The sequence below is a fragment of the Dipodomys merriami genome, unplaced genomic scaffold (assembly GCF_024711535.1).
Source record: "Dipodomys merriami isolate MVZ:Mamm:240054 unplaced genomic scaffold, mDipMer1.0.p SCAF_379, whole genome shotgun sequence".
NCBI classification, from domain to species: domain Eukaryota; kingdom Metazoa; phylum Chordata; class Mammalia; order Rodentia; family Heteromyidae; genus Dipodomys; species Dipodomys merriami.
Genome location: NW_027205370.1, coordinates 845284 through 871391, shown reverse-complemented (window position 1 = coordinate 871391; position 26108 = coordinate 845284). Strand labels below are relative to the sequence as shown.

Below are 26108 nucleotides of genomic sequence, written 5' to 3'. Positions count from 1 at the left end.
AGCATAATACTGATTAAAAGTTGGAAAGGCAGAAAGAGGGCTAAGAAAATGTAACAAGTAGTGAATTTTATCAAAACACTACATACATGTATGGAAATATCACAATGAACCCCTTTGTACAATTAATTTATACTAATGTTTTTTTAAATCTGCCCTTTGTTTAGTGGTATTAGCCTTTTCTTTGTAGTACAAGAAGTATTTATTTTACTATCTACAACTATATTGCCTACAGGCATATGATATTTAACAAAGGAGCTAAAGACATACAGTGGAAGAAGTATTTATTTTACTATCTACAACTATATTGCCTACAGGCATATGATATTTGACAAAGGAGCTGAAGACATACAGTGGAAAACTGTATAGCCTCTTCAACAATTGGTGTTGGGAAAACTGGGTAGCCATATGCAGAGAATTAAAAAGTAAACGCCTGCTTGTCACCAATGCACTAATATCAAATCAAAGTGGATCAAAACCTCAACATCATACCCCAAATTCTGAAACTACTGCCAGAGAGAGCAGGAGAAGCTTTAGAACTTACAGGTAGAAGCAGGAACTTCTTGAATAGAGTCCCAGGGGCATAACAGATAGGAGAAAGACTGGACAAGTGGCACTACATTAAAATAAAAAGTCTTGCACAGCTCAGGACGTAGTTACTAAAACTAGAAAGACAGCCAACCAATTGGGAAAACAATCTTTTCCAGCAATACATCAGACAAAGGCATAATATCCAATATATACAGGAGCTCAAGAAATTAACTTTATACCAATTTACTAAATGGGAGCTAAGAAGACATTTCTCAGAAGAAGAGGTAAGAATGGCAAAGAAACACATGAGGAAATGCTCATCATCCCTGGCCATAAAAGAAATGCAAATCAAAACAACTCAGATTCCATTTCACCCCAGTTAGTTTGACCAACATTTTGAATTTGAACAACAATAAATGCTGGCAGGGATATGGGGAAAAAGGAATCCTACTGCACTGCTGGTAGGAATGTACTCTAGTATAGCCACTTTGGAAAGCAGTCTGGCGGTTCCTCAAAAAACTAAGTGTAGACCTTCCCTATGACCCAGCCATACCACTCCTAGGCATCTACTCTGATCATCATGAACCAGGCTATGATAAGGACACCTGCTTATCCATGTTTATTGCCTCACTATTCACAATAGCAAAGATAAAGAAACAACCCAGATGCCCCACAATAGATGACTGAATCAAAAAAATGTAGTACCTGTATACAATGGAATTTTATGCAGCCATTAGAAAGAATAATATGTCATTTGCAAGAAAATTAATGGAACTAGAACAAATCATGTTAAGTGAACCAAGATCAGAGAGACAAATGGTGCATATTCTCTTTGATATGTGCAAGTTAGATCTAAAATGCACTGGGATGTGACAAATTACACAGGATTCTAGATATTCACATACAGTGAGACCAAAAGAAGATAGTCTTAGGAGAGAATCACAAAGGTGAAATGCCTAAGTGCCTCTTCATATTTATATAAAATAATATACACACTGAAATGAACTCCAAAGATAGGGAAGTAAAAGACTTTACAATGTTTTTCTGATGATTCTGTATTCTTTACTTTATGTACAGTATGTTCACGTGCATATCTGGGGGGAGGGGGGAAGAAGGGCAAAGAATCTGAGGAAAAAGTATGAAAAAGTGCAGCAGTGGAGTGTACTGGACATTGATGAAAATGAACTGTACAACTCCTGGGAGGAGAGGGGAGAGAAGGAATGGGTGAGAATGAGGGAACAGATGACACTGTGTGGAAGGAAATGTACTCATTACCTAACAGATGTAAATGTAACCGCTATGTATATCACCTCTGTAATGACAATATTCTAACAAATTCTCAACAACAAACAACAACAAAAACTATTGCCTTAGCCGAGTGCCAGTGGTGTATGCCTGTAATCCTGGCTCCTCAGAAGGCTGAAATCTGAGGATTGCAATTCAGAGCCAGCTTGGGCAGTAAAGCTTCTGAGACAATCTCCAATTAGCCAACAGAAAACCAAAAGTGGTGCTGAGACTCAAAGTGGTAGAGTGCTAAACTTGAGCACAAAAGCTCAGGTATAGTGCTCAGGCCCAGACTACCACCAACACCAACAAAAAAACCCCCAAACAACTATATTGCCTTTCATCTCTGCTAGGCTGTATAGATTTACCTTTTTCAAAGTGTGTTCACAGGTATATTACAGAAGCCTTACCATGTATTAAACAATCACTCTGCACTTATGAGCATGTTTGCTTTGTATTGAACACCTATTTGACTTTACACAATTGTTCCAAAATAGGAGTTGGTATGATTTAAATAAGCTGATATAGGGAGATGATGAAAAGGAAAGCTGTAGAACTTAGTAGCATAGAGGTTTCTAATTCCAAGATTAATAGGAATAAAGATCGTGGGCTGGGTGTATGGCTCAGTTGTAGAGTGCCTTCCTAGTTTGTGTGGCTCAGGGTTTGATTCCTAGCACCAGAAAAAAACCCAAACAAACAAACAAAAAAAACCTTTAAAAGATTTAAATAAAGACTTTGATGAGGAAAAGGGGTGGAGGAGTTTGGGAAAAAAAGGTTCTATCACAGAGATACTGTTAAGAAAGAATCAAACATTTGCTGGGCGCTGATGGCTCATGCCTATAATCCTAGCTACTCAGGAGGCTGAGATCTGAAGATCCAGGCTCAGCCCGGGAAGGAAAGTCCATGAGACTCTTATCTCCAATAAACCACTCACAAAAATGGAAGTGGCTCTGTGGCTCAAGTGGTAGAGTGCTAGCTTTGAGCTGAAGAGGTGAGGGACAGCACCCAGGCCCAGAGTTCAAGCCCCACAACTGACAAAAAGAAAAAAAAGGAAGACAGTTGTGAATTACTGAATGCATAGATGAAAAAGTAGATGTTAAAAATTTCAAAAGACTGGGTTTTAGAAATGTCTTACAACACAGTTGTATGGAGTTTGGAGGGAGGGAAAGAAAACAGGTATCATTGAAGTGATCTTTGCATTTCTGTTGTGCATCTGTTTGGTGGATAGATAAAAGTCAGTAATGAAGATACTCACCTGGCAATGATGAATAAGCTCCCTATGGCTTAAGCCACCTTGCTATAAGATTTGATAAAAGAAATTGGAGTAAAGCATTAAAAAGAAAAATTACATGACTACCCAATCCCAGACAACAGTATTTCTTATTCTTAGTTTTTCTAAAGCAGTTTTTGTGAAGCCTGTTTCTTCTATACAGGAATTTGACTTCTAATTTGATATTCTTTTGCCATAGATTCACATGTAAACCACAATGGAAACCCTGGTACTTCAAAACAGAGCCCTTCCAATTCCAATCCTCTTCAACGTTTACTTCCAGGCTCAAACATGGAGAGTGGACCCAGAATTCAACCAGATGTACTAAAGCAGGCAACTAAGGGCAGAGTCAGTGATTTCCACAAACTGAAGCAAAGTAAGAATCAGTTGATGAATATCAAGCTAAACATATTAAATGTTAGTTTACAAGGCCGAAGTAAACACTCAAACTTGTAACACTCTAATGACTGTGTAATGAAGTTATATGCATGGAAAGAGAAAGTACTGTGTTAAAATTGAGAAGAAAAACGTGTTTTAAATAGAAACATTTTTAAAGAAAATTGTAAAAATCTTATCTTCCCCAGTGTTAATAAATTTGAGGTGAGTTGATATTTTAAAAATGCATTTAGTTCTTATGAACTTAAAACTTCCTTGGAGAAATGAGAAAATATATAGTATGTTAGGCCAATGAATGAAAACTTTGATTCAAAGGGAATGAAAAATGGGGAATTTCTCTAGAGGAAGCACACACAGGAGAAGACAGCCACCTGTGAGGCAGGTGCTGTTTCCTTCCAGTTATAGTTGCTTGTTTAAGTTGTAAAGAAAGAAGCAGAATGATTAAACAGATTGGTACTGTGTTATTTCAGAGCTATTGACCTTGATAAATAGACAATTCCTGTTTATCTTCATTAGCTCTTTAGTTGGTAGAGTCTCAGAAAGTCTAAGAGAAATTCCATTAATAGAATTTGGGTCAGGAGCCAGGTGCCGGTGGCTCATACTTGTAATCCTAGCTACTTAGGATGCTGAGATCTGAGGATTGTGATTCAAAGCCAGTCCAGGCAGGAAAGTCTTATCTCCACTAAATTACTCAGAAAAAGCTGGAAGTTGTGCTGTGGCTCAAGTGGTAGAATGCTAACCTTGAGCCAGAGGAGCTCAGGAACAGCTCCCAGGGCTAGAGTTCAAGCCCCAGGACTGGTTTAAAAAAAGAGAGAATTTGGGTCAGGAGAATATCTCTTAGGTTACCTCCCATAAACTGCTTTGCTTTTCTTCTTTGCATGGCTTCACCCAACCTCCAAACAGATTAGTTTGTCTCTGGTTTTTATGATGACTTCTGTGTACAAATAACTTGTACAAAGGTTGCTTATAGGTTGAGAACTGGACAGAGTTAGTATCTGAATCTATTCAAGATATTTTGAACAGTTATTCACATTTCTACAGTTATGTGAATATACAATAGTTTAGATATGTGTACTAATTCTCCTTCCTTGATATTTTAAAGGATATTTGTGTATCTATCAAAATATTATATGAAAAAGTTTTATTTGCAATATGTATTATTATTATTTTATATGCAAAATGTACTATTTTAAATGTAGTAAAAATTATTTATTGTGGTACTGGGGTTTGAACTCAGGACTTCACACTTAGCTAAGCAGGTGTTGTATTACTTAAGTCAGCCCTTTTTGCATTGGTTATTTTTTTTTTAAATTTTATGTACAGAGGGGTTACAGTTACATAAGTAAGGTAGTGATTACATTTCTGGTCTAACTTGTTACCCCTTCTATCACTTTTCTCCCTCTTTCCCTCCCCCCTAAGTCCCCCTGCATTCATTATTTTTGAGATAAGGTCTTGCTTTCTGTCTGAACCAACACAGACCAAGACTTTCCTATTTGTACTTCTAGGATGATAGGCAAGTGCCACTGTTCCCACCCACTGGTTATTGTGGAGACTTGTGAACTTTTGTCCAGCTGGCCTCAAATCTCAGTCTTATAGATCTTTGCCTCCCAATTAGCTTAGGGTTACCTTAGCTGGCTGTACAACTTATTTTTAAAAGAGCCATTGAGTTTTAAACTCTTACTTCAAATTACTTTCCATGTAGCATTAATGAATATAAAGAATTGAAATCAATGCATGTATTATTTCTTAATTTGCATTAATTGACACTATTTCTTAGATATCTTTTGTTTTGAGATAGTCTCATTATCTAACCCCAGCTGAATTTGAATTCACAATCTTGAGTGCTAAGGCATATGTCACCATATCTGGCTGTCTTTCATAGTTTTTTACTTAAGAGTTAATATGCTTGTCATTTACTCTCACTCACACACACACACCATTGTTCTTAAGCAATTTTTCACTTAGTTGTAACTCTCTTGATGAGTATTCAGATTGATTCTGCTACTTGCACCTGCCAACTAGCTGGGATTGCAGGCACATAAAGTATGTAAATGCTAATCTCTTAAGATTAATTTCTTGCCTTTCCTGATCTGAGGCTTCATATTTTATCACAGAATATTTCCAAATACAATCATTTTCATTGTGGATGTGCAGTTCACTGAAGTTACATTTCAATACCATTCCAGGTCTTCACAATGTGTTCTAGCATCTTCACTATTTAGTTGCTGGATATTCTTATCACCACAAAGAAAACCCTGTACCCATTAAATAGTCACTCCCTGTTCTCTCCTACCCACAGCCCCTGGCAACCACTAAACCTTTCTACCTCAGTGGGTTCACCTATTCTATTTCCTATAAATGGAATCATAAAGTATTTGGCCTTTAGTGTCTGGCTTCTTACTATAATGGTTTTCAAGCCCAGCTATGATATAGCATACGTTAATACTTTATCCATTTTATGGTTGGATAATATGCAAACGTGTGGAAATATTTTGCTTATTCATTTAACTGTTGATAGACACTTAGATTTTTCTGTGTTTTGGCTATTATGATAGTGCTGCTATGAATATTCATTAACAAGTTTTCCCTCTACACCTGTTTTCAGTTCTTTTTGGTATGTACCTAGAGGTGGAATTGCTGAGTCATATGCTAATTCTATGTTTAGCCTTTTGAGGCACTGCCAAACTCTTCCACAACAGCTGCACCATTTTACATTCCTACCAGCAATGTAAGAGTTCGTACTTCTCCACATCCTTGCCAACACTTTTCTCACCTTCCTTCCTTCTCCTTCCCTTCTGTTGCCATTTTAGTGGATGTGAAGTGCATCTCACTGTGTTTTTGTGCAGTGCTTGGGATCAAACCAAGGTCCTGTTCATCCTAGGATTATTTTCTGGATGATTTTTATTTACATTTCACTAATGACTAATGATATGCAGCACCTGTTTTGGCCATTTGTCCATTCAAGCCCTTGACCCACTAAAAAAATTTACTTGCTTGGTTTTGTTTTTTGAGTTACAAAAGTTCTTTGGATATTTTTGATAGCAGACCCTCAAAATGCCGTGTGTGTGTGGGTGTGTGTGGGTGTGGGTGTGTGTGTGGGTGTGTGCGGTGTGTGTGTGGGTGTGTGTGCACGCACGCACGCCAGTACTAGTAGGGCTTGAACTCAGCTTTTTTTGCTCCAGGCTGACCCTCTGCCACTTGAACCATACCTCCATTTTCAGCTTTTGGCTGGTTAATTGGAGATAAAGAGTCTTATGGACTTTTCTACCCTGGCTTTGACACAGTCCTTAGATCTCAGCTTCCTGATTAGCTAGAATTACAAGCCTGAGCCACTGGCACTTAGCTAAATTGTTTAAACTGAAAATATATTAGGTGATCTGGAGTATAAGAATGTAGTATACCTTGTATAGGAATAAGGAAAGAAGGTAGGTGAAAAATCACTTCATACATGCTATATGTACTTGTAGAAGTCTTGGCTACTTTGGCTCAGAAAAGGAATTTAAATGTGGAATACCCTTCCTAATTAGTTTTTGAAACTCAATACTGCTCAAAGACTTTCCATAGCTAGTGGGTATGGTGCTTCTTATGTTCTCATGTTTAAATAGTTGGAATGAAGCTGTCTTGTTGCTCATAGACTAAGTCATTTTTTAGCTAGCTACCAGAATGAGTTGGATATGCATATGTATAATTTTTATTTTTATTTTTTGGTTGTGGGGCTTGAAGTCAGGGCCTGGGCACTATCCTTGAGCTCTTTTGCTCAAGGTTAGTACTCTACTGCTTTGAACCACAGCTCCAATTCCAGTTTTGAGTGGTTCATTGGAGATGAGTCTCATAGGGACTTTCTACCTGGGCTGGTTTCCAGCTCTGATCCTTAGATCTCAGCCTTCTAAGTATCTAGGATTACAGGTATGAGCCACCAGCACCTGGCACACAAATATAATTGAATTTACATGACATAAGGAAATATGGGGATCCAAACCAAAAGATAGTTACTGTTATCATTCTTCTGGCTGGGCATAGCTTTTATGTGGTTACTGAAGAACAGAACTAACCATGGTTTAAAAAAAAAAAAGGTGAAATGTTTTTGAGGTGAAGTTTGTATATTGGATTCCTGTCCAAATACAATACATTTAGCTTCAGTGCTCACATTTTGGGCAAAGACCTTTTTATACCCATTGCCATTATTCCTCCACCAAGAAGATGAGAATCCTAGCCAATCTAGACCACTGTAGTCACAAATTCCCTCTTCTTATACTAGTCTAACAGTTTAGAAAACTGATAAGGTAAAAAATTTTGGTTCCCCATGAAATTGTAACCCCTCTGTACAGTATTGGTTCATCCAGTCTCCATTTAGTAGGCTGCAGTGTAAAACTGGAATATGATAGAGCTCTTAGCTGCCTGTTATGAATCAGTTGTCTCTGACTTGGGAAGGGAAGAAAGGCAGAAGCAAGGACAGCACTTGGCCAACTTGTTTTCATCAGTTACTTTCAAGTTGTTTTCAAACAGCTCTTAAGTTTTTTTTTCTCTCAAGCCGTTTGTCATAGCTCGTTGCATTTTGAATTTAACATCCACATATCAGGAGACCATGTGCCATATGTCTTAACAAGAATTTTTAAAGTTCTTAATGTGGGTACCTTTTTCCCCCTTTATTTGAAGGGAGGCTGAAAATGAGGCCCTTCCTTCTTCTCTCCCTCCCTCCCTCCCTCCTTCCTTCCTTTCCTTCTTTCCTTCCTTCTTGGGAGTTGAGGTATTGAGTATTAAACTCAAGGTTTCCTTTTGCTTTTAATTTTTCTCTTACTTTTGCCTATGCTGACTTAGACTTCAATCCTCTTACGTTCACTTCCCGAGTGGTTGGGCTACAGGCATGTAATACCAGCCTTGGCTATAATTTAGCTGTTTCTTCTACATTAATAATCTAACTCCTACTTGCTTGAATAGACTTTGCAAATGCTGCAAATATAAGGCAGATTAGTTTCCTTTCTCAGTGAGAGGAAGAGAAATTGTAACTTGCTTATTGCCTCCTACATAAAGTTCAAACTCACTTTATTGAAGGAGGATTAATTGTAGCAATAGTCTCCAGGTTCTGATACCGCTTCCTAGGTCACTGTGATGAAGCACATTTATTTTAACTGTGTATCTGTCTCCCCTATTATTAGGCTAGTTATTGGTGATCGACATGGTAACTTTATTTTCTCTTACAGTGCCCCACATAGTACCTATCACATACATCAATGAATCTTGTTTAATGGATAGATTGAAGATCATTGTTGATACTTTAATATACTCTACTGATTTAAATAATGTTCTTGTTAATGGAATATTAGAGGGTCTTTTAAAGTCATCAACCTTACAAGTCTTCCCCAATTATCCTTAATTTCCTTGTCCAAATTTCTTCTTCCTACTTTCTTTAATTCTTCTTCCTACTTTTTTTAATTATTTATTTTGCTGGTTGTGGGGCCAACTCTGGGCCTGGGCGCTGTCCCTCAGCCAGAAGTGGGGTTGTGGCTCAAGATTAGTGCTTTGTCACTTGAGCCACAACCCCACTTCTGGCTTTTTCTTCTTATGTGGTGCTGAGGAATTGAACCCAGGGCCTCATGCACTCAAGGCAAGCACTCTACCACTGAGCCACCTCCCCAACCCTCTAATACTCTTTGTTTTTACTGATTTGAATGCTTCTTTTCTTCTTAGTCTAATATATGTGCCTCTAGAGGAACCCAGGATCACACTAAGCACACACTGCCATTGAGCTACACTCAGCCCATATTTGTCAATGGTTTGAAACCTTCTCTTCTTACTCTTAGTTTACATTGATGTATTTCTCAGGAACCATATAATTTAGGTATCACATTGATAAGTATAATGCATTTTTACCTAAAATGTCAAACTTAACTATGTAAAATATGAAGCTTATTGTATATCCCCAACTAATGGGCAACTTTGTCTAGGTTTTCTTCTCTTATACTCTATGAGAATGTTGGAAACTCAATTTTGGTGTTAGGTCTTTTTCCAAACATGATTTTTGTGTGTGTGTGCTGGTACTGGGACATGGGCCCTGGGTGCTGTCCCTGAGTTATTTTGCTCAAGGCTAGCAGTCTTGCCATTTGAGCCACAGTTCCATTTCTGGAATTTTGTGGTTAATTGGGGATAAGAATCTCATGGACTTCTCCTGCCTGGGCTGGCTTTGAACTATTATCTGTTGATGTCATCCTCCTGAGTAGCCTCAGTTACAGGCATGAGCCACTGGCACCCTGCATCACAGCTCACTATTAAAAAGGGGAAGTTGTGTGGCCATTTATTCATGATTTTTAAAATTATCTGTTACCTTAATTATAGTATTAAAATTTTATGACTGAGTTCAAGCTAGTTAGATGAGTCAAGGCGTTAAAAAAAAAAACAGCAATACAAGCTTAAATTGCCCTGTTGGAATATTATAGGTACAGAAAGGCCATTTCTATAATTAATTTTCCTTGCCTAACAAGATTAGTAATTTGTCTATATTTTGCAGTAATTTTCTTAGGCTTTTTTTCCTTTTCTGTATTTCATAATTCTTGATTATAAAAAAAGAAAGTGCAGAATTTTATTGGAGGAAATATAGAACACTTTGAAAAGCTCACTGGTACCTAACATATATGTGTTTGTTTAAAACAGCAGTTTTTCACTGCATACAGATTAAGATTAACTATACCAGCTGTTTTGTTTTTAAGTAAACATTCATATTGAGAAAAAGACAATGGGGATGTCTTTAAATCTTTTTCCTACTTACATTGAGCACCATTTATTTTTTATCGTTAGGAAGAGGTATTTTTAAATTATTTTTTCTATGTTCCAGTACTGGGACATGAACTCAGGGCCTCATACTCTTGCTTAGATTTTTTTCTTAAGGCTGGCGCTCTACCACTTGAGCTACTTTTCACTTGAGCTGCTTCTGCCTGCTCTGGCTTTGAATTTTGGACTTTGGAGTAGCTAGGATTACAGACAGAAGCCACTGGTACTTAGCTAGAAAAAGACAATATTAAAAAGCCACCAAAATGGTTGTTTTATATTGTTATTATTCAATTTGTTTTTCTAACAAATAGTCTGTGCCTTTTTTTCTTTCTATTATCATTTTTCCTTTTTTACTCATGTATTTTTTGACATTGCCTAAAGTCAAACTCAGGACCTCTCACTTGCTAGGCAAGCACTCTGCTACTGTGTTTTTTCCCCTGTTCTACCATTTGAACCATGCCCCAAGCCCTTTTGTTTTTATTTTGTTTTTGAGACAGGGTCTCAAAGTTAACTTTGCCTGGACTTACTTAAACTCTGAATCCTCTTGCTTCTGTCTGTTGAGTAGCTGGGATTATAGATATGTGCCACCATGTCTGGATTTATTTGATGAACTTTCCCATTTACTTACTGTATGTTCCTCAATTTTATTTTAAAATTTTGTGTGCGTGCGTGCGTGCGTGTGTGTATCTCCTTTCTGGCTTTGGTAGATAATTGGAAGTAATAGTCTCATGGACTTTCCTGCCTGGCTGACTTTGCACATTGCTCAATCCTCAGATCTCAGCCTCCTTAGTTGCAAGGATTAAAGGCATCTAGCTAAAATATTATTCTCTCTTTTTTTTTGGGGGGGGGGTCCGGTCGTGGGGCCTGAACTCTGGGCTGGGCGCTGTCCCTCAGCTTTTCAGCTCAAGGCTAGCGCTCTACCACTTGAGCCATAGCACCACTTCCGGCTTTTTTTTCTGCTTATGTGGTGCTGAGGAATCGAACCCAGGGCCTCATGCATGCAAGGCAAGTGCTCTACCACTGAGCCACCTTCTCAGCCCCAATATTGTTCTCTTTATTGACCTCAATTACTTTGGTTTCATGGTTTCTTTAGAAGCCTATAAATATTTGTTATTTAACTATCCTACTGTTTAACACTTTAACCAGCAATTAAAAATGTATTGCCTTTATGATGTGGCAACCCATCCGTAGAAGTAGCTAATACTCCATAATTCTTACGATTTGTACTTTCTTTCCAAGCAAAGACAGTTTTTTTTTTTTTTTTTTTTTTGGTAGTACTGGGGATTGAACTCAGGGTCTTTACCTTGCTAGGCAAGCAGTCTCTGAAGCCACCCTTTTTGCTTTAGCTTTTTTTTTTTTGTCGGTCGTGGGGCTTGAACTCTGGGCCTGGGCGCTGTCCCTCAGCTCTTCAGCTCAAGGCGAGCGCTCTACCACTTGAGCTACAGCGCCACTTCCGGTTTTCTGGTGGTTTATTGGAGATAGGAGTCTCACGGTCTCTCCTGCCCGGGCTGGCTTTGAACCGCGATCCTCAGATCTCAGCCTCCTGAGTAGCTAGGATTACAGGCGTGAGCCACCAGCGCCCCGCTGCTTTAGCTTTTTTTGACAGGGTTATACTCTTACCTAGGTTGGCCTTGAATGGCCATACTCCCAAGTAGCTGGAATTATAGACATTACCACCATGCCAGGCTCCAGAAAATTGTTAATGTCTTAAGTCTGAAATTCCTACATGTTGATTTAATTCATGTTTTACAAATTAACACATTAACTGTCATGCTAGATAATGCTAAATTTAATGCCCGGCTAGAGTTTTTTTTTTTTTGGGTCCGGTCATGGGGCCTGAACTCTGGGCCTGGGCACTGTCGGCTTTTTTCTTTTTGCTTATGTGGTGCTGAGGAATTGAACCCAGGGCCTCAGGCATGCAAGGCAAGCGCTCTACCACTGAGCCAACTTCCCAGCCCCTGGCTAGAGTTTTTAACCTATGTTTTAAGTTAGGTCTTAGTATACCTGTCTTGTCTTTTTTTTTTTTTTTTCTGTTGGTCAGGAAGCTTTAACTCAGGGCTTGGGTGCTGTTTCTGAGCTTTTTCACTCAGGAGTGCTAGGCTTAAGCCATAGTGGCACTTCCATCATTTTTATTTTTAATGTCTAATTGAATAGGTTTCTATTATAGTAACTATTATGTTTTTTTTCTTCAATCTGTAATTGTTAGGAATGTGTACAGCATAATGATCTCTGGTAGGTGAACTTCCTTAAGTTTCCACTGACTTTTCTTTTTTTAATTTGATAATGAAAATGGAAAGCAAGAAACCAGAAATAATTGGGATTTTCTTTCAAAGCTCTAGTCTGGTTCTTGCTCTCTCTTCTGTGTCTTTTTGGAATTCATGTTACTGGGAATTATTAAAGGAATATGAGCCTCAGCTCTGATAGTTTGTATTAGTGTACAAAAGAATTTAGTCTGCACTCATTTGTTTTAAAGATTTCAGTATTATTCATGGGAAATAGTAGTTGATAAAGCAACAGATGATTACGAACTTCAAATATGTGTTATCTCCAGGATTTAAATAATTCATTCTACTGAAGTGTTTGTCCAATAGAGAAATTGTGGGTCATTAGAAAAACAATCCTGAGCTGGGTGCAGTTGGCTCATACCCATAATCCTAGCTACTTAGTAGGCTGAGATGTGAAGATCACAGTTCTTAGCCAGCTCAGGCAGGAAACTGTGAGACTCTTAGCTCCAATAAACCACTCTGAGAACTGGAAGTGGTGCTGTGGCTCAAGTGGTAGAGCACTGGCCTTGAGCTGAAGAGCTAAGGGATAGTGCTCTGGCCCAGAGTTCAAGCCCCACAACTGACCTCCCCTCCCAAAAAAAAATAGCCAGCCCAGGCAAGAAAGTCTCTTGAGACTCTTATCTCCAATAAACAACTCAGAAAAAGCTGGAAGTGGTTCTGTGGCACCAAATGGTAGAGTACTAGCCTTGAGCACAAAGAGGCTCAGGGACAAGTCTAGGCCCTTAGTTCAAGCCCCAGGACCAATAGAAAAGAAAACAATCCTAAAAGTAGTACCTTTAAAAAAAATTTTTTTTTTTATTAAGAAAACACTGAAATCATAAGGTGGAGGATCAAATGGCTATAGTCTTGTCTCAGCACTTGGGAGGCAAGGCAGTTCATGAATTCAAGACTAGTATGGGCAAGTTCCAGGCTAGCTTGTCTCAATAATTAAAAAAGACAAAAAGCATTCAAATCTTAAGTAACAAGTATTAAACACAAAAGACAATTTTTTAAAATTTTTGTCAGTCCTGAGGCTTAAACTCTGGGCCTGAGCACTATCCCTCAGCTCTTCAGCTCAAGGCCAGCACTCTACTACTTAAGCCACAGTGGCATTTCCGGTTTTCTGGTGGTTAATTGGAGATAAGAGTTTCATGGACTTTCCTGCCTGGGCTGGCTTTGAACCACAATCCTTAGATCTCAGCCTCCTGAGTAGCTGGGATTACAGGTGTGAGCTCAAAAGACAAATTCTTGAGTGAGGTCTTCACTCTTAATTATGCTTGTCTAGTATAACCTTTATGAAATGTATCCTTTTTTTATAACTAGTACCCTGCAAATTTCCAGGTTTCACTGTCTGCTTTCTCATCTGTTTTCAGAATAGGGCCATTCTTTTCTTCCCTTTACTCTTGAATTAATCCTCTACCTACTTCACAGGCCGATTCTTTGATGAGAATGAGTCCCCTGTTGATCCGCAGCATGGCTCTAAACTGGCGGATTATAATGGGGATGATGGTAACGTAGGTGAGTATGAGGCAGACAAGCAGGCTGAGCTGGCTTACAATGAGGAAGAAGATGGTGATGGTGGAGAGGAAGACGTCCAAGGTGAGCGTGGGCCTGGCATCCATGCTGTGACCGAGAAACCCACCTCTCAGTTGTTTGGTTGAATTTGTATAGAACTTTGGCCTTATTAGCATAAACCTTAATACTAATTCAAAAAGGTTCTGTGCAGTTTTTAGTTTTATTATGAAAACTTTTACAACATGTATCAGTTTTGCTTTTTTAAATTTTAGATTATATGTTCTCAATGTAGTTAAAATTTGAAACTCAGACTCTTCAGAAGCATTAGAATTCAATGCTTCCCCCCTCTCCCCGTTTTTTTTTTGGGGGGGTCTGAGCTTGGGCGCTGTCCCTCAGCTCTTTAGCTCAAGGTGAGTGCTTTACCACTGGAGCCACAATGCCACTTCCAGTTTTTTGAATGGTTTATTGGACTTTCCTGTCCTGGCTGACTTTATACTACGATCCTCAGATCTCAGCCTCCTGAATATCTAGCCACTGGCACCTGCCCCCGCAATTATTTTTTATTTCTAGTTTCTTATCTGAAAACATTCTATTATTCTAAGTACAAGTATTGCCCTGCTGGCTTTTTGCTATAAGAAAAGCTATAAATGAATTGACCTCAATACTGAAGGTGAAATTATTCATTCACTGATACAGAATAGAAAGGCCATTCTACTTTTGAAGTTTTTCTGCTAGTCTTAAAATTTACATTTAATAATTTTTGAAAATTTATCTTTTTATAATTAATGCACAGATTCAACATATTTTTGTTTTAACTATTATTTCTGAGCTTTTAAATTACTGAAAGTTGAGTATCTGCATGCAGTCCCACCTGTGCATGCATGTCAGAGTATATTGCTTTATGACAAGCTTTTAGGCTTGTTCTTTGCCTGCTTATATTTGTATTGGTGGAGTTTTAAGATTTTCTATAAAAGTTGATTATGATTTTTTATATTTTATATTTATATTTTTTTATATTATAGGGCATAAAAGTTTTTTACTGTAACCTGTTTTGGTTTTCTCCTCAGCTTTTTTTGAAGTTATAATAATTAACCATTCATTTAGGTTCATGACAAGAATTGTTAAAAATTAAGATGGAAATATAATTCTCCTTCAATACTATATATAGTTAGTACAAAAAGAAAAACCAGAACTCTTAACATCCACCTAGATATTGTTTTGATAGTACATCCTAGATTTGGGGGAGGCATAGTTGTTAGACATAGAAGAGAAATTAATTAAGTACTAAGAGTTATATAGAGAAGTACTAGTGAGAATTTCTTCCCAGCACTTTTAGGTTACATCTCATAAATTTGACTCACATTTTCTGTAATTTCATCCTTTTTCACATATTTACCCTTTATCCCCATTGCTTTTGTGATTTGCTTGGAATATATTTATCTGCAATTACATATAACACTTTAAGGCATTTTCATGATTGCATATCATATCAATTAGCTCATAAGCTCATGGAGGGCAGGGATTTTCGTTTTTTGCCTTTTCTTTTGTTTGTATCCCTTTCTGCCTCCATACCCATCCTTCTACAGTACTTGGCACTTAGGGACCTCAGTCAATGTTATTAACTGATGACTTTATGCTTTTATTCTTGCAACTGTGAATAGTAGGATAATAACAAGTCTTTTAATTTCTTGTCATAAGCTTTGCTTGATTTGTACTTACAATGGTCTGCAATTTTTCTTAAAGGCTTCACTAGTTCATTGGACAGTTTTGAGGGGTTTATTACAACAGCTAATTGTTCGTTATATTTTTTGGCTGTGTTTAAGTTAGTTTAAAAATTTTGAGTTTAATAGTTTTGTGTTTTACTCACAGTAGGTAAATTATTTTTAATGCCTTCTCATTCTCCTGTTCCCTTCTTCCTTCCCTCTTGCATTTCTCTTTGCCATCAGAAATGTCTTCATGATTCCCTTTATTTTCTAAAAAATATAAAACACTTACATGAAGCGTGTGCGTGTGTGTATGTGTGGGGGGGGTTGTTACAACTCCATTCTGGGGTTTATTAGACAATAGTAAGAAGAGGGTAGGATTGTTACAAGACTCTCCACGGAGAACAGAACGATGCAAGAACATGATGCTATAGCAAATAGAGATAATTTTGTTAAAGAGACTAAAGAGAGATATAAAGTAATTTTAGACATGTTTTGAGGTATTAACTCCAAAAGTAGAGGGGGCGGTATTACGGTATTATGTAGTTCTCTATGTTACCAACAAGTTAGATTCCAAATGTTTATTACTAAATCAGAAGTTGTAGAGTTTGAAAGCATTTTTTCATTGTTCAAATGTAGATCTAATTACTGGGTTCCCAATGCAATTTGCTCTTGTAGCCAAATAGCCATAAAATACAATGAAGAAACCATGGGGCTAGAGTCAAGAGACAGGCTGTAAATTACTTTTCAAGTTGCTTAAATCCTGTGGACTGCAGTTTCTTCATCTGTATGTGACAGTATTAAGCTCTTAGTGACCATTCTGTTTTAAAATTCTGTGCTTTCCTTTACAGTGGAATCACTAATTAACATAAGTGTTATGGAAAATATATTTCAGATTTCAGGATTCCTAGAACATATCTATTCCCCAGCCTAGGGAAGAAAATAGAAAATTTACTGCCACCATTGAAATTTTGTAAACAAAGATAGAAACAATTGAAGCACAGACAAATGCCTAATGATCCATACCTAATTTCAGCATTCTCACCCATCCCTCTCAACCTAACACCTCCCCTCAATTTTCCTAGTTTCTTAGGATATGCATAAGATACATATTTTTTGAATCATAGAGAGATAAAGGGGTTAAGTCTTATTAAGGTACATTATATGCGTCTATGGGCATGTCAAAATGAAATCCTGTGGTATAATTAATTGATGATGGTATAATTATAATTCCCTGGTATAACTAATTACTTGGTATGTTACATGTTAATCTTTTGCATATTATAACAGATTTGAGGTTATCATATATTTACCTAGCAGATTATACTATTAAGGAAGTGTGTTTGGTTTTAAGAATATGGTACAAATTGTTTGTTTCTAATTCTAAATGTAGGTTTAACAGGAAAGTTCTTAAAAGGATAAAAGAAAGTGGTTTGGCACTTTTGAGAGAACAAATTTTTCAAGTCAAAAACTTACTGTAAACCAGCCTGGCACAGGTGGGATGTGCCTTTAATCAATCCAATCTATTCAGGAGGCTGAGATCTGAGGAGATCATAATTCAAAGCCAGTCTGGCAAGAAAGTCTGTGAGATTCTTACCTCCAATTAACTATCAAAAAGGTGGAAGTGGAGCTGTGGCTCAGGTTAGAGTTCTAGCCTTGAACACAAAATCTCAGGGACAGTGCCCAGACTCAGAATTCAAACCTCAAGACCAGCACCAAAATAAAAAAAACCAACCATTCAACCAACCAACCAATCTACTAAACCTGAAATAAGAATGTCATAAAAAGCCGGGCGCCGGTGGCTCACGCCTGTAATCCTAGCTACCCAGGAGGCTGAGATCTGAGGATCGCGGTTCAAAGCCAGCCCGGGCAGGAGAGACCGTGAGACTCCTATCTCCAATAAACCACCAGAAAACCGGAAGTGGCGCTGTAGCTCAAGTGGTAGAGCGCTCACCTTGAGCTGAAGAGCTGAGGGACAGCGCCCAGGTCCAGAGTTCAAGCCCCATGACCGACAAAAAAAAAAAAAAAAAAAAAAGAATGTCATAAAAATGCAGGTGCTCCATAGCTGACCTCTGAGACTCTGATTAGAATTTTTTTCATTTTTATTTTAATGTAGCTTTAAGACTCTCCTGTATTTCAAAACCTACAGTTTGCAGCCAAAATTGGAAAAGGATTGCCATTGGCAGATAAAGTGACAAACTCTATCACTAGCCAAATCAAACTCCAGAGCAATTTTTGGAGTCATTTAATTCAGCTACTCAAAAAGAGCTTTGAGGAGCTTATTGTATAGTAACATTATGTGATTAAAGTTTTTGTTTTTGTTTTTGTTTTTTTTGGTAAAGTTAGCATTACTTCGGTTAGAAAATTAAAGTCAAGCTATTTTCAAGGAAGCAAAGGAATAGGGGATACTTTTATTTTCCTTTCTAAATTTTTACATTAAAAGTGTGGATTACCTTAAGAATTAACTTTTTTTAATTTTAATTTTTATTTTTTGTGAACATACTGTACAGAGGGATTACAATTACATGGGCAAGGTAATGAGTACATTTCTTATCAAGCATTGCAGCCTCCTCCTTTGTTTACCCTTCACATCCTTTCCCAGCGTCCCCCCAAGAATTAACTTTTAAGACATGAAAAATATATGCAAATTGTTCTACCAAAGCATTAGTTCAATGAACTAATGTTCATCTATACAGAAATAACAGGATTGACTCAATGCTGTATATTCCTAATGCTAGCTATGTTTATTGTAACTCTGCATTTGTCCGTCTATCAGTTACCAAAAGATTTCTTAAAATAAGTTAATTCTTCAAAAGTTAGACTTTTCATTATTAAAGGCAAGCAACTAAAAATTAAGGGCAAATGTTTATAATTGGTGAGAAATAACAAGAGAAAATTAAAGGCTGAAAAACTGAGACATTGTTAAATTGGATTTCTGCAGTGATTTTAAAACATTATTCTTGATACACAGTTGTTTTACTTACAGATGATGAAGAACGAGAGCTTCAAATGGATCCTGCAGACTACGGGAAGCAGCGTTTCAATGATGTCCTTTAAGTCCCACAGGGAAATGTCACAAAACCTAAAGTGCTGTAAAATTGAATCATTTCTACTTTGTCATTTTTGACTTTCATTGTAAAGATCAGTTGTATCAGTTGTAAAGATACATTGAAATAGATTTAAGGAAAAACTTTAATGAAGGAATGTACTCATGTACATATGTGAACTTTTTCATATTGTATTATTAAAGCAGAGACTTTTTTGGTTATGACACAGTTGAGCCAAAAATAGTTAATCTTTGCATTTAAAGCAAACTAATGTATATTTCACACTTTATGGAGCCTAATTTTTCCACAGTAGACAAGCAGGAGAAAACGTTTGTACAGGTTATAGTTTGCACATAGCATAACCAGAATGAAAAGAGTTATTCAGCTGAATAAATTTTATATACTAATATATTCCTGTTAGCCCAACAGGTGTTCTATGTACCCCTCATGTAATGCTCTTTAAGGAATTATGGCAAATTACATGAGGGGAAACTGGATGCTAGCCTGGGCAATGTGTACAGTGTCACTTCCCTGCTTTTATTTTACATGGGTGCTGATGTGTTTTGGCAGATTAACTTTCAGCTGAAGCCTGCTGAAAGTTGAGATAACCTTCAAAGAAATAACAGTATTTATGTTATTTCTTAGTTCTTGAAATTGTGGAGTGCATGATTGACAGTATATTTTCAATTTTTAATTTTCAAGTACTGTTAACTATAGTCAGCACTGGCTAAAATTTTTACTTTCAGAGTTCAAGGTGGTGAGGATAATCATCATTTAAATGTCACATCTTGAAAGGGGCTACATCTACCTTGAAATAAATCTTCAATCAGTATTTCAAAGCTTTTTCTGACAGCTTTAGTGATCTTATTTGACTGGACTTTTTCAGAGTTACTAAATAAGGACTTTTAACAGGTTTTTATTAATGCACAGATAAATAGAAGTGCAGTGAGGTCTACAGGTGTTTTATTAAAGTAGCTTAAAAGTTTGTAATAAAATGAATCTTTATAATTACTTAATATTAGTTAAGAACCCATTGACCTCATATTTTCCAGACTTATAAAATTATTTTCAGTGCATTTTGTCTCTTTTGATCAGTAGCATGTGTAGACTAGCTAATCCTTGATTTCTAGGATTTAAAGGACTTATAAATTTTATCTCACTCCCTGAAAACAAAAGCTTTTGATTATGAGGGGGAAACTTAAGGTTGTTAACCCTATTTTTTATAAGGGCTAAACCACTGGGGCCCAAGATTCTCAACATTGAACAATAAATAAGCAGATAAATCAGAAACATTTCCCCACACACTAAGATTCCAGTCAAAATTCAAATTTGCAGAAGTAAAGAAATCCTTCACACTTGAAGAGGTATTCAAAAGATTTAAGGTTTCAGTTTAAAATTCCTTAATCATCAGGAAATGATTTGGTAATTTAATGAAATTGCTTTTTTCTATATCAAAGCAAATGATTCATACTTTTGTTATCACTAAGATCAGTCCTACAATGAAGTACTGTGATGATTCACAGAACTTTTAAGATGCAGTTAAAGGAAAGTGATACAGGTCCTCTGGGCATTGGCATGGGGAGATAAATCTAAAAATACTCTTGGTAATACTTACTTCATAGATAATATTGTGAAGTTTTTAAAATGAAAACCATGAAATTATCTGCCTTAGTTCCTTTGACATAAAAGGCCATTTGGTTGTATGGTAGCTATTACTTACACAGCAAAAATTTTCTTCAATTAGCAGCCTAGACATTTTATAAACAAATCTTGGACCAATCAATAACCTTTCTGACTGTATTAACATTGTAGTGTTATGTGAGTCTCCTAGAATTCTGACATTCTGCAAGTCTCTATTAGACATGCTGTTTTTTATAATGTTTTACTTCTGCCTTAAGGTTTAGTTTTTTTTTTTAATGTATTTTGCCCTGAATTAAGTGTTAATTTGATGGGAACTCTGCTTTTAAAATCATCACTTACTGGGTTCTAATAAATTAAAAATTAAACTTGTTTCACTGTTTCATTGGTTCAGATATATACATAGTTACAGATCTGATGTAAACAGTAACTTCTTTTCTGTGCTGGGCTGGTGCTTGAACCCCCCAGCTTGGACACGCCCCTAGCATTCGACCAGTTGAGACACAGCTCCATTTTCAGCTTTTCTGGTAGTTAACTAGAAATAAAAGTCTTACAGATTTTCCTGCCATGGCTGGTTTCAAACTGCAATCTTTAGGTCTCAGCCTCCTGAGTAGCAAAGGAATACAGGTATGAGCCTCTGGTGCCCCACAATAGTAACATTTAAACACTAAGATTTTAAACAAATTTAACATCCATTTTTAGTTAGGCTAAGCTAAAAAAGCAGATTTTATTTATTTATTTTTTGGTCTTGGGGGGCTTGAACTCTGGGCCTGGGCACTGTCCCTCAGCTCTTCAGCACAAGGTAAATGCTCTACCACTTGAGCCACAGCGCCACTTCCAGCTTTCTAGTAGTTTATTGGAGATAAGAGAGTCTCATGGACTTTCCTGCCCGGGCTGGCTTTGAACCATGATCCTCAGATCCCAGCCTCCTGAGTAGCTAGGATTACAGGCTTGAGCCATGGTGGCTGGCTAAAAGCAGAAATTTTATACTAGGCTGTTTACTATAGGGCTCAAATATTCAACAAATATTGAATGTCTTTTGTGTGCTTGGCATTGTTCTTAGTAGTAAGGTAAGTGGATAAGATAGTCATGATCTGATCCTAGCTACTCAGAAGGCTGAGATCTGAGGATCATAATTTGAAGCCTTCTTGGGCAGTTAAGTCTGTAAGACTCATCTCCAATAAACTCCCCCCCCAAACAACAACAACAACAAAACAAAAAACAAGCCAGAATTACAACCATGGCTCAAGTGATAGAGTGCTAGCCTTGAACCAGAAGAGCTTAGGAACAGTGCCCTGAGTTTAAAGCCCCAGGACTGGCAAAAAGGCAAAATCTAGTCTGGAACTTACATTCAAGTAGAGATAGACTAATAACACTCAAAGGAAACATAGTTTTAAAAGGGGATAAAGACTGATTAAAAATAATGTTTTCATGTTGACCAGATACCAAAGAATCAAGTTTTTCATTCAAGGTATATATTACAGTTCACCTATGGTGAAATGAAAGTGAAGAAAGAGGTAGAAAGGGGGCCAGGCAGGGAGAAAATTTGGTTAATTGCTACTGACCCAAAAAGTGAAAGTGCAGAATATAAAACATACATATAAGATTGATTTTAGGGGTAATGTGATTATGACTTCTAAATAATTTCTAAAATATGTCACTTCATTTAAAAAAGGTTTTGTGTCTTTTTTTATGTAACAAAATTTGCTAGATCATGATATTTATCAGTCATGGGGCTTGAACTCTGGGTCTGGGTGCTATTCTCGGCTACTGCTCTACCACTTCCAGCCACAGCACCACTTCCCATTTTCTGATGGTTAATTAGAAATAAGAGTCTCACAGACTTCCTGCACAGACTGGCTTCAAACCATGATCCTCAGATCTCAGCCTCCTGTGTAGTTAGGATTATAGGTGTATGCCACCAGTGCTCAGCTAACCTCTTCCTTCCTTCCTTCCTTCCTTCCCTTCCCTTCCCTTTCTTCCTTTTTTCTTTTTCTCAACAAAAAAGCCAATCATAGTTGTAATCCAAGCATTCAGAAGGCTGAAACAAGAGTTCAAGGCTATCTTAGGCATATGAATACATATCTCAAGAAACAATAGGCAAGGTACAAGTGGCTTATGCCTAGCTTCTCAGGCAACCTGAGGGTAGAGGTTCATAGCCATCTAGGGCAGAGAAGTCAGGCAGAATCTTCCTGCAGTTAACCAACAAAGCAAGCTGGGTTGGAGAATGCCAGCCATGAGTGAAAAAGCTGAGTAAGAGATAGAGACCCTTGTACAAAAAAAAAAAAAAAATCCCTTACAAAAACAAAACTTTCAAGGAAGACCGTCACTTACTGTAATGGCTTAACTTATCAGGGGGTCTGTGGCTCCAATGAGATGTGGTATAGTGTAAATTAATTGTACAAAGAGTTCACTATGATATCATATACTTCATTTATATTTGCTGCTCCTGTTACTCATTTTTTCTTTTGTTCAGTCGTGGGGCTTGAACTCAGGCCTAGGCATTATCGCCGAGCTCTTTTGCTCAAAGCTAGCACTCTACGACTTTGAGCCATAGCCCCACTTCCAGTTTTCTGGAAGTTAATTGGAGATAAGAGTCTCAGGGACTTTACTGCCTGGGCTGGCTTTGAACTGCCATCCTCAGATCTCAGCTTCTTCAGTAGCTAGGATAATCAGCATGAGCCACCAGTGCCTGGTCTGTTATTAACCTCCTTCCTCTGCTTACCTCCTATGTATTTTAAATTATCTCTGTTACTTACAATACTTGTTGCACTATAAATGATAGTTTATTGTTCAGAGAATAATAACAAAAAGCCTGTACATGTTCATTACAGACAGAAACTTAGTTGAATCTATTGGATGTGGACCATGTGGATATGGAGGGCCAGCTGGGCTGGACAGGGGTATGAGAAAGAAAAATTGCATTTGTTAAGATGCAGAACACTGAGGAACAGGTTTGAAAGAAAATTGAGTTCAGTTTTTTGTTTTTTTTTTTTCCTTGGGTCTGGTTGTGGGGCCTGAACTCTGGGCCTGGGCACTGTCCTCAGCTCTTCAGCTCAAGGCTAGCGCTCTACCACTTGAACCACAGCACCACTTCCGGCTTTTTTCTTTTTGCTTATGTGGTGCTGAGGAATCGAACCCAGGGCCTCAGGCATGCAAGGCAAGCGCTCTACCACTGAGCCACCTTCCCAGCCCTTGAGTTCAGTTTTAACAATGTAGAATTTCGATGGGCATTGTCATCAGATAATTACAGGAGCAAATGACAGTTCTAATTCTTGAATATGTAGTAGAAGCATTATTGCTGTAGTGAATTGCAGAAAGAGCATACACTGGGGCTGGGAAGGTGGCTCAAGTGGTAGAGTGCTTGCCTTGAGCTGAAGAGCTGAGGGACAGCGCCCAGGCCCAGAGTTCAAGCCCCATGACCGGACCCCCCCAAAAAAAAAAAAAAAGAACATACACTGCATACAACAGAGAAAAAAAGGTAAATTATGTATTGCAAAGTACCTATATCTTCTATTTCAAGTGAAAAATAAGATTCCATATACATGTTGAGTATCTCTTATGAACTATTTGGGGCTAAAAGTGGTTTGGAATTCAGATAGGGGGAAATTTGGCATATATGTGTATATTTTGGTATATAATATATATAAAATAATATATATATATATATAAATATATAAATAGAGAGGTAGAGGGACCTTGTAGGTGGAACCCAAGTTTAAATATATAAAAATCATGTATGTTACACCTTATAGATAACCTGAAGGTAACTTAATATTTTTTAGTATTTCCTTCTCTTTCTGTTTTTTAGAAAGGAGAGCCTGGTTCTGAACTCTGTCCTCTGTCTCCCAAGTAGCTGGTATTAAGTGTGTGCCACTGTGCCCCATTAATACTTCCTGTATTAAAATTTGACAGTCTAAATCTTTGACAGTGTTATTACTGAAGTTTATTGACATTAACAACTGCCACTTCAGGAGAAAGGGACACACCTTGTTACTCTTTCATAAATACATTTGAACTTAAAAATACTTTGTTACTAAATAGGGAAAATATAACTAAAATAAAAAACAAATAACAGTCTTACTCTGAGAAAATGGTCTTAGGATATTAAGTAAACTGCAAAAGCATTTGGGCTTACTAAACTTAACTCACAGTGATACACCCCCTGAGGTGGTGGTGGTGAATAGAATGAGGGTATAATCAACTGTTTCTTAGTTTCTTCTATGGTAATGCCTTTTAGGCATAATTTTTTATAATTTCATTGTCTTCAACTGAAAGGATGGGAGAGAATTAACAACTATCTGAAATATCTGCGTTGTTGGGAATACAAAGTTCATATGGAAGTTGTTTTAACTAGGTGCTGGTGGCCCATGCCCATAATCCTAGCTGAGATCTGAGGATCCAGAAGTGGAGATATGACTCACACAAGTGGTAGTGCCCAACCAGGACTAGAAGAAAGTAAAGTGTGCTGAAGTAAAACTTTAACCTAAGTACAGTGTAAATGCTTGAAATAACTAATAAGAATTTTTTTCATAAACATTCCTAGGTTTTCTTACATTTTAAAGTAACTTTAGGGCAAGATGCTAGTGACTCAGGCCTGTAATCTTAGCTAGTCCAGAGATTGGGAATATCATAGTCGGATTGGGGAGCTAAGAAGGCTGTCAAGATCCAATTTCAACCCAGGATGGGCAAGGTGGCCAGTCCTTGTCACCAGCCTCTAGAGGACCAGTAGTCTGCACTTGCTTTTTCTTTTTCTTTTTTTTTTGTATTGTGGTTACCTGGTATATATATATTTTCAATGCACACTTCATGATTGAATAATGAGAATGGCCTGTAATTTTAGTCCAGAGGTAACTGTCTCCTAATCACTAACAGACTGACATTTCAGAGGCCTGGACGCTCCCGATTGATATGTTGTTTCATTCCGTGGGCGCTGACCGTCCTTCGACCCAGGCTTTGTAGTGAGAAGCCTAATTGTCTCAAAGATCCGAGTTCTCCGCCAGAAGAACCACCGCCGCCGCCGCCACCACCACGCGTGGAATAGAATCGAAGCCACCAGAGCAGCTGCTCTGGTCATCTAGGTGAGGAAGCTGGAGAGAGAACATTCTGGGGTCACCCCCAGCCTCCCAGGAAAGGATCGAGATCCGCCCCCTTTCCCTCCCCCCCTACCCCCATCTTCTCGGGGCCTCCGAGAGCATTCAACACAAGCTATACCTCCTCCAGCGCGCCAAACCGTTAGCCCCGCCCCGTCCGGCTCGGCCCCGCCCACCGATCGCGCCCAGTTACTAAAACCTAGCCGCCAGGCTGCGCGACGCGCTAAGCCCCGCCCCCAGAGCCGAGGGCGCGCTCCTCAAGCTCCGCCCCCCCGCGCCGATAGCGCGCGTCATCAAGGCCCGCCCCTCCTTCCTCCCCCCCCCCACCCCCTTCCTAGCTCGGCCTCCAGCGGTTCCGTTAGCAGCGGGAGGAAAAACCGTCCTTCACGTCTCCGCCTCTCCATTCCTAACGCTCTACTCCCTACTCCCCCTGCGACCACTCTACGGCCGCCTACGGAGGCCCCTGAAGTACAAACATCCCCCAGGCCCTCGCGTGCCCCGATCGTTTTTGTCATTTCTTTCTTCGTCCGGTCCTGAGACCCGATCTTTTTTTTTTTTTCTGAGCCAGTGATTAGAACCCGCGAGCTTTCTTTTTTTTTTTTTTT

The 26108-nt window shown here is 38.1% G+C and overlaps 1 protein-coding gene and 1 long non-coding RNA gene across 4 annotated transcripts in view; one reads left to right on the top strand and one right to left on the bottom strand.

The window, feature by feature from the left end:
* Positions 1 to 20783, top strand: part of LOC138804903 (protein GOLM2) — a 44126-nt gene extending 23343 nt beyond the window's left edge. The window contains exons 8-10 of one of the 3 annotated variants that reach the window (XM_069989427.1): positions 3366 to 3458; positions 13939 to 14106; positions 18712 to 20783. In XM_069989427.1, the coding sequence (XP_069845528.1) occupies positions 3366 to 3458; positions 13939 to 14106; positions 18712 to 18782 (332 nt within the window). In that variant the 3' untranslated portion in view covers positions 18783 to 20783. Of the gene's footprint in view, positions 1 to 3281; positions 3459 to 13938; positions 14107 to 18711 lie in introns of all 3 variants that reach the window. The other 2 variants (XM_069989426.1, XM_069989428.1) reach the window with 2 other exon arrangements.
* Positions 1 to 26108, bottom strand: part of LOC138804905 (uncharacterized) — a 40182-nt gene that overhangs the window by 13794 nt on the left and 280 nt on the right. The window contains exons 2-4 of the long non-coding RNA XR_011365377.1: positions 25292 to 25500; positions 18710 to 18815; positions 15890 to 15995 (exon numbers count right to left, since the gene is read on the bottom strand). This is a non-coding gene — a long non-coding RNA (uncharacterized lncRNA). The remainder of the gene's footprint in view (positions 1 to 15889; positions 15996 to 18709; positions 18816 to 25291; positions 25501 to 26108) is intronic.